This window comes from Pelobates fuscus, chromosome 6 (genome assembly GCF_036172605.1).
Source record: "Pelobates fuscus isolate aPelFus1 chromosome 6, aPelFus1.pri, whole genome shotgun sequence".
In the NCBI taxonomy this organism is placed as follows: Eukaryota; Metazoa; Chordata; class Amphibia; order Anura; family Pelobatidae; genus Pelobates; species Pelobates fuscus.
Genome location: NC_086322.1, coordinates 170,676,807 through 170,691,272, shown reverse-complemented (window position 1 = coordinate 170,691,272; position 14,466 = coordinate 170,676,807). Strand labels below are relative to the sequence as shown.

The window sequence follows — 14,466 nt, the reverse complement described above, 5'->3', positions numbered from 1 at the left end:
ACAGTGAATTTACATGCACTAGTTCAGCTCCCCGGCACCCGATTGATAATCCACCCTCATCTGAGACTCTATTCACAAAAAAAAACCTGTTAATTGAGTTAAAAAGTTCAAATCTGTCTCTTTCTCCTTTAAAAATAGGTTATCTGTTAAAATTATTTTTCAGTTAGGTAAGCCCCTATGTGTAATTTTAGGTTTATCAGGTAGAATGTCTTTAAAAATAGGGTTAAATGTAGATGCCAATATTTATTTATGAAATTTCTTACTTGTCCATTTTGGTTGCCCGAGAATTGACATATTAATGGAATGGAGTCTATGTTTACATTTGTGCTTTTAGTTTTAGTTTTTAACCGTTCCTGTTTCCACCTGGTCAATTGAATCCAAGGCAGTGCGAAGTGATTTGTCACTGTATCCCCTGTCCTTAAAGTCTTTAGTTATTCTCTATCCCTAGCTGACAAAGGTGTTATGGTTCCTTTTCAATCTCATATATTGAGTATTGGGTACGTTGTCTAGCCAGGGGCTAAAGTGGCAGCTTGTCTTTTCAATATAGCTGCTCACATTAACCAACTTGAAGAAGGTCTTTAGTTTTTTGTTTTTTTTAAATTACATTCTTTATTTTTGCTGTGCCAGAAATAACAAAACAAACTTATGATGCCACGACGGCAATCACAAGCAAAGTAGTAACATACAATATAAGATAGAGTAGCATGACGATCAGAGTAAATTAGCAAAAAAAATTATAATAGATTAGTAATCCAGATGAGTTTAACATGCCTAAGCAAATTACTGTATATAGATAGTCGACAGATAGTGTAACTAAGACACAGATATTCTTAAGGTTGAAGATAGAGACAGGCATACATCAACATGAATATTTATCAGGAAAGTTTCCCAGTGAGGCCCCCAGCTGATTTCATGTAGTAAAGAGTAGGCCAGGGGTGATACAAAAGATTAGAGAAAAGATGCTGGAGATTAGTGTCACAGAAGTTTCAAGGATGTTGGAGAGCAGTGTCCTAGAAGGGCAACAGCTCTTCTTTATGCAGCCCTGGCACCTGTATCAGCCTATGCCGCAGTGTCCTGCAGCTTTAAGAGGAACGACGGTCCTCCGAGCCTCAGTGTGTGCCAGCAGGTTGTTCCATATGACTCCTGGGACCGCAGGTCATTGAGGAGTCTCCATGATGGACCGCTATGCGACCCTCTTGTTTGCTTTCCTGTGCTGGATCGATGAACTCTTCATGGTTCGCCGCCATGTTGGGGTCCTGTACACTGCTGGAGCCGCAGGCTGCTGCTGGGTATGTATAGGCTGGGATGTAGAGCAATTACCTGGCTGTCTTGAGGGAGGGTGCTGCATCCTGCTCTCCACTCTCTGCCAGAAATCGTCAAAGATTCTGTCCAGTCTGGACAAGACATCTTGCCTTTCTCCTGTGTTGCTGGAGTTCCTCGCAGCAGCCGCCATCTTAGGTAAGTCGCTGGGTTGTGCAGAAGCCGACATGGTTTCACCCCATGGTCCTGTGCTGTCAGGGCAGCCTCCCAGGGATGGACCGGGATCACCCCCACCGGTCCAGAGGGGGGGGAGAGGGAATGGGGCATCTGTTTTTCAATTGGCGTCGTGTAGCCCCAGTCCGGGAGATCGGCCGCTTCTCCCGCCCAGTGCAACTTAGGCCGCATGTTCCAAGACATGCCACAGATAAGCTCACGTCGAATCTTTGAGCCCTGCAGGGATTCTCAGCTGGGTCAAGAAGCAAGTAAAGCCCTGGATTCGACCCAAATCAAGTTGGGTTAGGCAGAAGTCTGCTTAGTAGTCAGTATAGGAGTGGAGCTCATGCAATACACATGTCTCCACCAAGCCTGTCAGGCACCGCCCCTTGAAGAAGGTCTTAGTTTTTATTAGATAATTTTCAATGTATATAGTGAGATCTAGAAAGTCATTCTCTGTGCGGCTATATTGAAAAGACAAAGTAATGCCACAACCATTATCATTGACCTAATTGATAAATTGCTGGAGGAGAGGTTCTCCTCCTTTCCAGATGGAGCACCTCTTATCTCTTATGGAGCACCAGGTTTGATCCCCAGCAGCCATCCTCACTTAAATGGCTAGATTCCCAGTATGCCATGAACAGGTTGGCATAGCTGGGGGCAAGCCTGGTGCCCATCTCTGTACCACGTGTCTGGAGGTAAAAACTATCATAGAACCAAAAGTAGTTATGGTTAAGAATAAGATTGATAGACTCCAAGACAGACTGTTTTTGCCTTTCCGGGTGCTCAGCACTCTGCAAAAAATATTTGGATGCGTCTAAACCTAATTCATGCCTTTCATACAGTGTACAGTGACGTAACATCCGCTGTAACCAGCAGATAGTCACTCTGCCACTGTACAGTGTTTAAAACCTGTATAACATTAGTAGTGTCTTTAAGGTAAGAGGGGCAGTTCTGCACCAGAGGCTGTAGGATATGATTAACGTTTTTCGTTTTTTGTATTCTCTCTCATTTAGAACATCCTCTGAGAACCCTTTTTCTATCAGAACAGAGAATTTCGATGTTCTTTCTATCGTGGGGTTATTTGTTAGTTTTATCTCCTAGGAGTCTAAAATAATTATTGAGGTAGAAATCCTGATTTATTATGACAATCCCCCACCCACCCACTTATCGGCCGGTTTGACTACAATGTTCATATGACTCTTTATAAATCTTTAACCCCTTAAGGACACATGACATGTGTGACATGTCATGATTCCCTTTTATTCCAAAAGTTTGGTCCTTAAGGGGTTAAAGGATCACTATAGTGCTAGGAAAACAAACTCATTTTCCTGGCACTATGTAGTCCTTAGGTCCCCCCCTCCCTCATGGCCCCCCTCCCGCCGGGCTGAAGGGGTTAAAACCCCTTCAGCCACTTGCCTTTCTCCAGCGTCTGGGAACTCTCCTCCTCCTGCCGACGTCAGCGCTGAATGCACATGCGCCGCAAGAGCCGCACACTCATTCAAACCACCCATAGGAAAGCATTACTCAGTGAAAATCGCAGAAGCGGCCTCTAGTGGCTGTCAGTGAGACAGCCACTAGAGGCTTGATTAACCCTCAGTGTAAACATAGCAGTTTCTCTAGAGGGAAACTAGAGGGACCGTTGAGCTGAGGTGGTCTGGGTACCTATAGTGGTCCTTTAAGTGCTGTGTGTTCTTGTGCATTAAGATTAAGTTGATACTTATTAAGGGGTTTTAGTGAGTCAACCTCAAAGGTTTTTTATTTTTTGGAATGCTACCATTTTCTCAGATAAGTGCCATTTTGGGAAGAAAGAGGGTCTCTCTTTTAGTGTCGTGTGTATTACATCTGATTCCTGTTCATTTAGAGGAGGTAAACTTGTTTGGGCCTTATAAAAATAAAAGTTAAGACATAGATTTCTGTTACATTTTAGTAAATCTACGAAAAAGTGAAATTTATCAACTCCCTTTGTTGGGGCAAATTTAAGACCCTTTTTCAATAAACTAATGTGGTTACTGTTAAGGACTTTATCAGAGAGGTTGAAAATCCCTACAGTGTGGGTATCTAATTCCTCTTGTTTTGAACGGTGCGTTCTTTTACCTGCCCTATTGCCTCCTTCTCTCTTTGTCTGAAGCATTTGGTTTGTGAGGGAGGGGCGGAATTCCTCCCTCTTTTCTCTAAAAAATATCCTTATTTTTATGTAGTAGGGGCAGCATTTCATACCTATTTCTATGGGGAGTGCTATTGGTATTCCTTGTTAGTGTGGTGTTTGGTTTATTGAATCTCTTTTTTATGGTAACGCTGTACCTGCCAATTTGATGTATCAATAGTGGGAGTATTCTGGGTCTTGGATTGTGGCGTCTCAGAATAATTTCTGTTCTTACTATTATTGATGCAGCCCGAGTTATACTAAAAAATTTTTTTATTATTATGATTAGTAATTTGTGTTTGTTCCTTTCAAATTGGTTGGATTTTTTGCCCCTCCTTCCATATGCTGTCTTAGTAACATGATGTTTTGAATTTAAAGGATCACTATAGGGTCAGGAACACAAACATGTATTTCTGATCCTATAGTGCTAAACTTACCATTTGGGTGGCTTGCCCCCCTCCCCCTCCCTGTTAGCCCCCAATAAAAGTTTAAAACTCACATTATATCCAGCGCTGCGCGGGTCCGCCGGCACTGGCTCCCCCCCCCCCCCCCCCCACACCCTTTGTGACATTAAAATGGCAGATTTTTAGCCAAGCCAATGCTTTCCCATATGCAGAGCGTGGGGACGCTGAACAGCCCTGAGCCAGGAAGCCCCTCCAGTGACCATCTAAGGAGTGGCCCCTAGGCAGTGTTTACATGAAAATGCCCGAAGGGAGCTATTATACTCACCAGAACAACTACATTAAGCTGTAGTTGTTCTGGTGACTATAGTGTCCCTATCAGGTTATATCTTTGTCACACAACAAGAGAATGTTGCCGAAAAAAGGTGTTCCCTAATGCAACTAGGCTTGCTTAAACTATAAAGATTTAATCAGCAACTACATAATTTCAAACTGGTTATTGTCAAGCTTAGATTGATACAACTATTCTCTTTGATTGATACAATTATTCAGAGGCTAAAGACTACTGGCTGCCTTAGTATTGCATTGTATAAACCTTAAAGGAACATTATAGTGTTAGAAATTTCAACAATGTATTCCTAATACAGTGATGGCTAACCTTGACACCATAATTATTTTTCTGGACTACATTTCCCATGATGCTCAGCTAGCTTTTAGAGTCTAAAAGCTAGCTGATCATCATGGGAAATGTAGTCCAGAAACAATTTATGGTGTCAAGGTTAGCCATCGCTGTCCTAATATATAGTGTTACACTGTTCCTCTAGCTACAGGTGGCTGCCCCCAGCTGAGAGGATTTAAAAGGTAAATTTACTTACTTTACATTGTGCAGCGTGCCAGTATCCATGCCAAAGCCCTGCCCTCTTCACTGAGATCATCAATCTTGATGTTCTCAGCCAATCCAATTGAAAGGGCTAGTGCACATGCATGGCAAAACGCTGTGCCGTTTAAATGGTCTCTGTGAGATTTGATTGAAATAGCAGTTTTACTTGACAATTTCAGTTGCAGAACGGCATTGTTTTCAGATTCCGGGTTAAATAGCACCCAGCATAGCACCCAGCATAGCACCCAGTTCACTGCATTGAGATTAAGTAGTCTGGGTGCCTATAGTATAATACGTTGTTAAACACAGATCTGCACACAAATCAAGCCACAATACTTGCTTTTTCCACACAAATAAATTAGTTATTGGTAAAATTAGTTCAACATCAAAAAAAAAAATCACAGTCTTTGTTGAACTAATTTGCATATGTCCACCCAGAATCCGTTGCAGTAGTAACATCACTGCATCACTTCCAACATTTCTGTTGGAAAAGCAAGTTGTATGACTTGACTTGTGTGCAGAACTGTTTAACAGAACTGTTTAACTAACCACTGACATCAGATGGAAGGGGTTTTCAACCACAATATTTCTCCAATATAACTTTCTTGGTTTTTGCTTCGCAAGTAACGCCAAGCCCGGCCCAATAGCAAGCCAGTAACCAACCTCATGCTTAGGAGTTGCATGTATGTACGTAGTGGGGAATCGCGATGCATCCTAGAACAAAATCTAACCCTATTCAACTCCCCAGTAACGACAGACCACTTAGTATGGATGAAACAGGCCACAGCATTTATTATCACAAACTAAGTTACTGCATAACACATCCATAACTTTATTTATTAAATCTCTTCTTTTCTGTAACCAAAACGTTAGACATAAATAAGCATAAATTAACATATATAACTCCACACATAGTGTTATACAGTGACCCAACCGTCCTTGCCAATAAACAGAGTGGTTCCTAATCACCACTCCCTCTCACCTCCCCCCTCGTCATAAAAATCATATATTTCCAATGCCTGCCATCAGCCGACCTTATCCACGCTCGATGGGCACGAGACCTCAGGCAACCTAAAGTTTAACCTTTGGAGCAGGGGAGGTTTGAGACCTTAAAAAACTTGTTCATCTCATTCCATATACTTAAACGTAACCTCAAACTCAATTGGCAAGGACATACCCCCGGCTAGCTGTGACTAAATATACTAATAGGGCGGGCGGGAGGGAAGCTGTTTGCTGGCCCGAATCCCAAGTGGCACTGAGGTAAGACCTCCCCCACACTAACTTACACAGAACATAATCCCACCCACAGACTCTTTCCCAACCAATCCCATGCATCTATCCCCACACTCCTACATGTGCCCTTGTCCGCTTAGCTGCGCTATCTCCCCAGGGCCTTTAACAATAGTAGACATCAGACATAATACATACTATAAAAACCGGAGAAAAGAGTTACTTGCAGACTATCCAAAATCCCTATGCACATTTAAGTAACTGGAGGTTTTTAGTATCACTCTAGTGGCCATTAGGTGTAAACTCAGTATGCAAGGGTTTAGAAAAATACCCCTCACTGTCTCATTAGAGATTCTCTGTATATGATTGCAGATTTGACAGTGCAAATTTTGTCACATATTGCACTTCAATATTTAAAGCGAAGAAGCTGTTTTCCCAAAAACTTGCCGCTAACTCTCCGGACATCCATTCTGTAACTGCAATTTCCTAAATATGTACTTTAGGAAGGGTTAGATGTCTGCAGGCCTGCTGTGGTCTTTACGATAGGGGCAGTTTTCATTTAAAAGATCTGTTGATATACAGGTTATCCAGTAAACTGTGGAGTGTCAGAAAGTGAATTTCTAATTTAAAGCGGCACTGTCATGGCCGAACCCTGTTTTATTTTAACGTAGGTCCTCTGCACCACCATCTTTGTGTGGGTAGATGAAGTCCCTGTGGGACACGTCATCTGCCCACACTAGATAGCGCTGTGAAATTCCTGCGTATGCCCAGTTAAACTCTTGGGCATGCGAACGAAAAATTCATCTATTCATTCATTAGTCAGAAAGATGTATAAATGAATAGAAATTTCAAATGAATGAACAAAGACCTCTTCATTCGCTCGTTTGGTTTATTACAATGAGGGAGCTACCGGCTCGCAGCTCCCTCCTTGTAATATGTAAAAAATAGAAGCTGCAGGGAGCAGTGCTCCCCGCCACTTCCCCCATGTCCTGCCTCACTCTATGGGGGTCAATATGACCCCCATAATAGAATAAGGGAGATTAAAATCTCTTGAATGCCCCTACTCACTATGCCTCCCCCATTTTCATTCAGGGCTCCAGCCACCGCTCAGGGGTGGGGGCCGGGGAGGAGGACAATAGGCCCCCCCCATTTTCATTTAGGGCTCCCACCCACTGCTCACGGGTGAGGGCCGAGGTGGGAGGACAAAAGGTCCCCCCTCATTTTCATTTAGGACCCCCACTCTTCGCTCAGCGGTGGTGACAATAGGTCGTCCCCCCCCCCCCCATTTTCTTTCAGGGCCCCCACCCGCCACTCAGGGGTGGGGGACCGGGGAGGAGGACAATAAATCCCCCCCCCCTCATTTTCATTCAGGGATCCCACCCGCGGCGGGTGGGGGCCCCGTTTAGTTGCATAGCCTCCACTCATAGGTGGGGACTTGGGGGGGGGGGGGGGGGGCACTATGTTCCCCCCTGCTAGTTAATAGAAGGGGGTGGGGCTTTTTTGTTTTTTACATTGAGCAGCCATAGGCTGCTCACTGTTTACTAGACATGGCCCTACTCGCGATATAAAGAGTAGGGGCAGATTAATTACTAATCTCAAGTATTTTTCTGTAGTTTTGCCGGCGTTCGGAATTATGGAAAGGAGGCATTGCGAGAACATGGAGGAAAGGTGAGAATTTTGGGAAATGGAGCACACTTTGCTCCCCTGCTGGTCATAGATGGTCAGGCGTAGGAAACCTTCATAAGACAAAGTAGTCCCTACTTTGTCTCATGTTTTAAAGAAAATTGCTGTAAAAGAAAATTACAGCAGACAGACAGACAAGAAATGAAGAACAGATCCTGACAGAGGGAGAGAAGAGGAATCGATTTCGTCGAGTTCGTCATGACTGTGCCTCTTTAAGGCCAAAATAGCTGAACTGGAAAAATTCTCTAAGTCAGCTATGCTTTAAGCTTGGCTATTTTGGTAAAAAACATCAATTTCACTTCAAGTTCACATTAAATTCCTGAAAATTCTCACTTGTGAATAACACTTTAAGTGGTTTCTGAATCATATAATTTATTAAACTAGGACAGGGTAATCAGCAGAGAAAGAAGAAACATTATGCTAATTTCCCATTAATTAATTACTTTAGTATTGTCTGGTCTGCCCCTACTGCCGCAATTATAGTGGCAAGGGGCCGTGTGAATATTTTTGTAAAAGATATCTTTATAAAAGAAAAAAAAAGAAGAGATCAAAATTCAGTCACAAAATAAAATAAGCACAAGGATTAAGATTTTAAACATTCACTGCATTTCTCGCTATAATATAATTATGAAATACACAGTGGTGAAGCAGTTAAGAGGAAGGAGAATAAAGGAGGAGTATAGAAATGTGGTATTTTAGAGAGACACGTCTTCACAGTAAATCAGTATGTTGTTTAATTTACACTAAGTGTAACCTTTTGGTGATTTCAATAATTAAAGATTGTAATATTTGTTTTCTGTTTTTGTTTTGTTGATAGGTGCCCATTCTGCATTTACTCCACAAACCGCCCTGCCGCCATGGAATGTCACTTAAAGACGCACTACAAGATGGAATACAAGTGTCGAATCTGCAAAGTGGTAAAGGCGAATCAGCTGGAGCTGGAAGTGCACATCCGCGAGCACCGGCTCGGGAATCATTACAAGTGCGACCAATGCGGCTACCTCTCAAAAACGGCAAACAAGCTGATTGAGCATGTGCGTGTCCACACAGGAGAGCGCCCCTTTCACTGTGACCAGTGCAGCTACAGCTGCAAGCGCAAAGACAATCTCAATTTGCACAAGAAACTCAAGCACTCACCCCGTCAGACCTTCAGCTGCGAAGAGTGCCTGTTTAAGACCACACACCCCTTTGTCTTTAGCCGCCATGTCAAGAAGCACCAGACCGGTGAATTGTTGGAAGAGGAGAAGAAAAATCAGACTGCAAACCTGAAGGAAGTTACACCATTGCTCACCGTCAATGACTCTAGGAGCCTGTTGTCCCCTCTCTCAGTCATGTCTGCTTCTCAGGCTCTACAAACAGTGGCCATGTCTGCTGCGCAAAGCAGCAGTGCGGAGACACACTTAGCACTTAAAGCCTTTACAGTAAATGGTATCTCATCAAGCTCAGATAGGTACCAGAACTCCGAATTTGCTCATCTCATTCCCTTAACAATGCTTTTTCCCAAGAACCATTGTGATGTCACATTCCATCCACCCAGACCTCAGACGGCACCTCCCGGTGTCAGTACACCGAAGCACTCCTTCCTCGCTTACCTAGGACTAATAGAAAGGGCAGAAACTGTTTGAGGGCAGTCCTTTCTCTGTCTCAAAAACTAAGCAGGTATACATTGCTGCAAAATATAGGTTTGAAAGGTATGACATGTGTACTGTATATCATTAGCAAGATTAGTTAATAGCCTCTGTGTATATACTTACTGCATTTACATAAAAGCTGCTTAACTGAGTCTTCAGACAGGTAACCTACTGCATACTTCTACATATCAAGAGTCTGGTTTTCCCCGAACCTCCGCTTGAATTCAATCCTTCTGAAGGACATTTGCTATCTGCACTTATAAAATAACAAATGATTGTCTTTATTTCTGTTGTTTGTGTGTATATGTAATAGAGAGGAATATTGTTCCCTAATGGATACAAACATGTAAGTATTGTTGTATTTTGTTTTTCCATCGTTAAAGAACAAGATGCAGACCTATTTTATTGAAGCCAGTTCTGATGGTGGCCATTGAAAATATATTTATGGTTATTCCATGCTTACAACTAAATACAATATATTTTGATACTATTTTGCAAGCAGCAATCCATCTAAAAAAAAAAAAATATTTATATGAAAGAATGCATCCTTCATGCACCAGCATTTTGGGGTGTTTTCCCACATTTTATATTTTCACAGGAAACCACAGCATCAAGCCATAGTTTGCAGAATCACTACTGAACCTCAAAAGGTAAAAGAGTATCTGGAAGAAGAAAAAATTACTAATTTTATACATCTATGGACATGGCCCAAATATTTGAAGGAAATATTTAATTAAACAGAATACAATTTGGCTAGACACAGACCCTGACATTTGTCCTGTCACAAAGATGGCACTTTCACCTAAGATTAGGTATGGTTTGTTTGCAATAACCTTTTGTTTGTGCTCTTCTCTAATCATTGTTTTTTTAATCATTAGTATTATAACCATATAGATCATGAATAACACATAGACTAAGACATGGGTATGTTCACGCACAGTTTGATGTTTTATTTTTTCTATCACAGTCCATAAATTACTGCTTACTGCCATGACCACACTTCTCACTGTGGAAATGTATAAATTCAAATTGAGAAGATTATATGATTGTTTAACCAATTATCGCTTTGCAGTTCATTTTAGGAAGTGTTCCTATTTTTATTGCAAAAGCAAAACAATCGTCTGAAGCTTTTGTAAAATCTATTTGAAAGATGAATCTGATTGCTTTGCCGGACTCTACATAGTCTTGCGTTGAGTCAGCTTAGATTTGAATGTTAAAGAGCTTTTCTAGATCAGAAGTTTCAATGGAACGCAGTTCGGCTTAACACCCTGTTCTATTGAAAACATCACTGGAGCTATCTTTCAGGGAAGTGATGTTTAATAAGATGTTGACTTATTTATTGGAACCTGTTTAATTGCCAACCATGTTTCTACACAGAAGCAGAGAGAAATCTGATTTGTTTTACCTTCTGTCAATGGACACAGCACCCTTACAGAGATGTTCAATACACCACGAGTATCAGAGAACATGTAGCAAATATGCAGTGGGTACCTTACTTTACTAAAATATTATTATTTTTTTTTGTAGAAAGTCCACTAAATGGGATTAAAAAGGGTTCTTTTGAAACTCTGGGCATAACTACCCAGACTAAAAAGGCTGTTTTGCACAGTGCTTTGTATTGCACTATTATCTGTTTCTCAATTACTGGAAATGTGGGATAATGTTGATTTACATTATATAGGTTTTAACTAAAAGGGTGACAGTTTGGACACACTTTAAAAGGTGGATTTATGTTTATATGTGTACATAAAAGAGAAGTATATATTATATGGGAAATATTGCCATCAAGGGTTTCTGGAGAAATAATAAACATTGAAACCTGAAGGTCAAGTGATTTAAAAATGCCTGCAGAACCCTGAGATGGCATTTTCCCCCCTAAACACACTTTTCAGCATAATGCATCTTTAATATCATTTTATTGTTTTTTAATTATTTTTATTATAAGTTGTTCCACGGCTGTCGGTGTGCCAAATATTATGTTCCCTGAAATCCAGCTGCTTTGTAATCCATCACACTTAGAAGCATGTGAACCCATGCACAGTGGCTTCCATTTTAGCACAGCACCCGATCATGCATCGCTCTCCTGAATTACCTGAGACAAATGGAAGCCACGAGCCTGCCTGCAGTTTTGTTTTGCCTTTTTCCCTAATAATATTACTCATTTGACATCTTATTTTGTGAACTGAAGGAAAATAAATCAGGGAAAACAAAGCAAACAAAACAAAAAAACAAACAAAATAAAAGAAGAATAAAAAATGGTGGAAAGATGGAGTTACAGTTTTACATAAGGAAATGGTGCATGCACACATAAGTGGTGCAAGTGTGAAAGCAAACACAGTAATTTGTAATCATACACCCCACACACACATCTTCTCCTCCTTTCACAGTCCTGGCATATGCATAAGAGGGAACGGTTAAAGTGCACTTATTATTAACAAACTTCAGAGTAACAAAAAGGCATCCCATAACCCCAGCATGCATGCTAGGAATTGTGGCATGTTGACTGCATCTTATAGGGACATGGTGATTGTGTGTGCCTCTCCATGTGCTATAGTAGTCTGTTTCGGGTGAGGAGGAAAGGGAACTCATTATAGCTTTTTACCTAAAGACTTAGCAGTGTTAGCGCTGTAGCAGTCTTAGGCAGCCAGAAAATGCACGTTCCAGTGCTTCACCCTCAATATAGACATACATTAAATCACATTCCGTTAGTTAAAATACAAGATTTAAAAAAAAACATTTTTTTTTTAAACACCTAACCTGGGCAAAAATAGTGGGGGTTTAACTACACTATATGATCATACATTGCACTGCCACAACATCAACGTATCCCATTCTTTGCAGATCCTATCCTAGCCAACTAATGCCTGCTCTTATGAGATTAATCCCCTTACTTAGGAAATCCTTTCTCCTGGGGCTCTCTGCAGGTCAAGATTAAATAGGGCTCTGGAATGAGGCACCTGTGACAGGGAGGCTCTATGTCCTAGAGGAGTCTTGCCTAAGTCAAGTAAATAATGAGCAATAGTTGGTGATGATGTCCTGTTCTGTAAAGTAAAATATGTTTTCTTATTTTGATATCAAAAGAAATTTAAAGTAGTCTAAGGTAAATCACAAACTCTTAAAATACTGTTTTTAAAAATAAATATTTGCTGATATGTGCAGTACTGTGTGTAAGCAAACAATTTTCCATTATAGTCACTTACATAGAGCATATTATCTGTTTGTATAATTTAGCTCAGAGTTCTTTCCCTTACATGTTATGTAGCGAAAGCAGAGGGATAGTCTCAAGGGAGAGCAAGCAAGATGAATATGGTCAGAAAATCTTAGGCCTGACAGTAAATATGGCCCCTAAGTGACCAGGAGACGATGCCCTAAGCCAGGGGTTCCCAATTCATTTTTCCTGTGGAATCATTTGACATAGTGTATATGTGTATAAATCATAAGAATCTTTTTTTAGAACTGATGCATGCACCATCAAAAAAAATATTTTCTTTGACCTCATACTCCTGATTTTATTTTAAAATAGTCCAAAACCATTATACAAATTGAGGCAATAACTGAAGCATTAATAGAAAACCAGTTCGAGGAAGCAGAGACAGATGAAACAAATAAAGAACAATAGCTTGAAAGAGAACCATCTAGGAAAAGAAAGGAGTGGAAAAAATATCAAAAATATATGTATTACCAAAGAGAAGAAAAAATATAAATTTTTAATAGCTTTTTTTTATCCTACTATATATTTCAAGTATATATTCTTATTTACTACGTTAATTAGTTGGGGGGTTCCCTCTCTCTTCTCTTGCCCCCATACCAGCAACATATAGACTGTACATTTCTCCAAAATGTTTTTCATACAATGTACTTTATAGGCAATCAAACTGTTCCTTTGTCATTGTTTTTCTTCTCACAAGTGATATAAGTAAACACAATCCGAACATAATATCTGGAAACATGTAGGTAAAAAAAAAGGGATAGCTGTGCTTTCAACGTAAATGTACGGGTACATAAACATTAAAATGTGGGAACTCCACTTTTTAAAACATCACAACAACACAAGACTAATGTGCAATGGCTGTAGTTGGCAACTAATGCATTGCTGCTATACTGGGTTTGTTCTATAAGCACATGAGACATACAACATGAAAACACTCCAGGACACCTATAGAAATAGGCAATGTATAAAAAAAAATAACTATAAGACATTAGTGATCCACATCTTCCATAAACCAGATCTACAGTATACATGGCAAGTGACATAAGGTTTGCCAAATCTTATGAAGTGTAGCTTGTTTACTATTACATAATTGACATCATTTAGTTTTTCTTTTTTAATCTAACCGCTTCCTAATTAAAGGGGCTCGGTGTGCTAAAACTGACCCCTTATATGTTATGTGCATCTGTTACTTGTTGATCACTGATTGCACTTGACTAAATGGTTTTGTAAAAGTCTAAACATAAATACCTTTTTTTTTCTCCCAGATTGCAGATTTCTGCACACTAGAAGCATCAGATCTGCTAGTCTCATACCTCCCAAGTGTCTCTATTTAGGAGGAACAGTCGCAATCTTAGGCCAAAATCCCTCTCTCCCTTTTCTATCCTAATAACTCCTTTCTAGGAGCATCATATTGTTAGAGTGTCTGAGTGTATAGCAGCGCTCCACCCCAATAATACTCTCAGTAGTGTGTCTTAAAACTACAATAAAAGTATTTTGAAATCAGTTTGTTCAAATACGATACATTGTTCTTGTTCCTTATTACATTTTAGTTGCATAAATTGTTATTAGTAAGGCACCTAAAATTTTAGAACAGCCCCACTCCTGACCACACCCCCACTCACACCACTAAAATTCTAGTGTCCCTCATTGTCCATTTGAAATGTTGGGAGGTATTAGTCTGTTATTTCCTCTATGAAACTCAACAATTTGTATCTTCTATCCAGTCAAAGTAAAACAGTGATTCTCTAAGAGAATCATTACCACATTGGCCACATTCTGCTTCCTCTTGACAACAACCTCTATATCAATAT

The 14,466-nt window shown here is 40.4% G+C and overlaps 1 protein-coding gene across 1 annotated transcript in view; it reads left to right on the top strand.

The window, feature by feature from the left end:
• ZNF827 (zinc finger protein 827) overlaps positions 1-10,240 on the top strand; it is a 307,211-nt gene extending 296,971 nt beyond the window's left edge. Inside the window, exon 14 of the mRNA XM_063458482.1 lies at positions 8,631-10,240. Within this exon, the coding sequence (XP_063314552.1) occupies positions 8,631-9,438 (808 nt within the window). The 3' untranslated portion in view covers positions 9,439-10,240. The remainder of the gene's footprint in view (positions 1-8,630) is intronic.
• Positions 10,241-14,466: the final 4,226 nt, after the last annotated feature.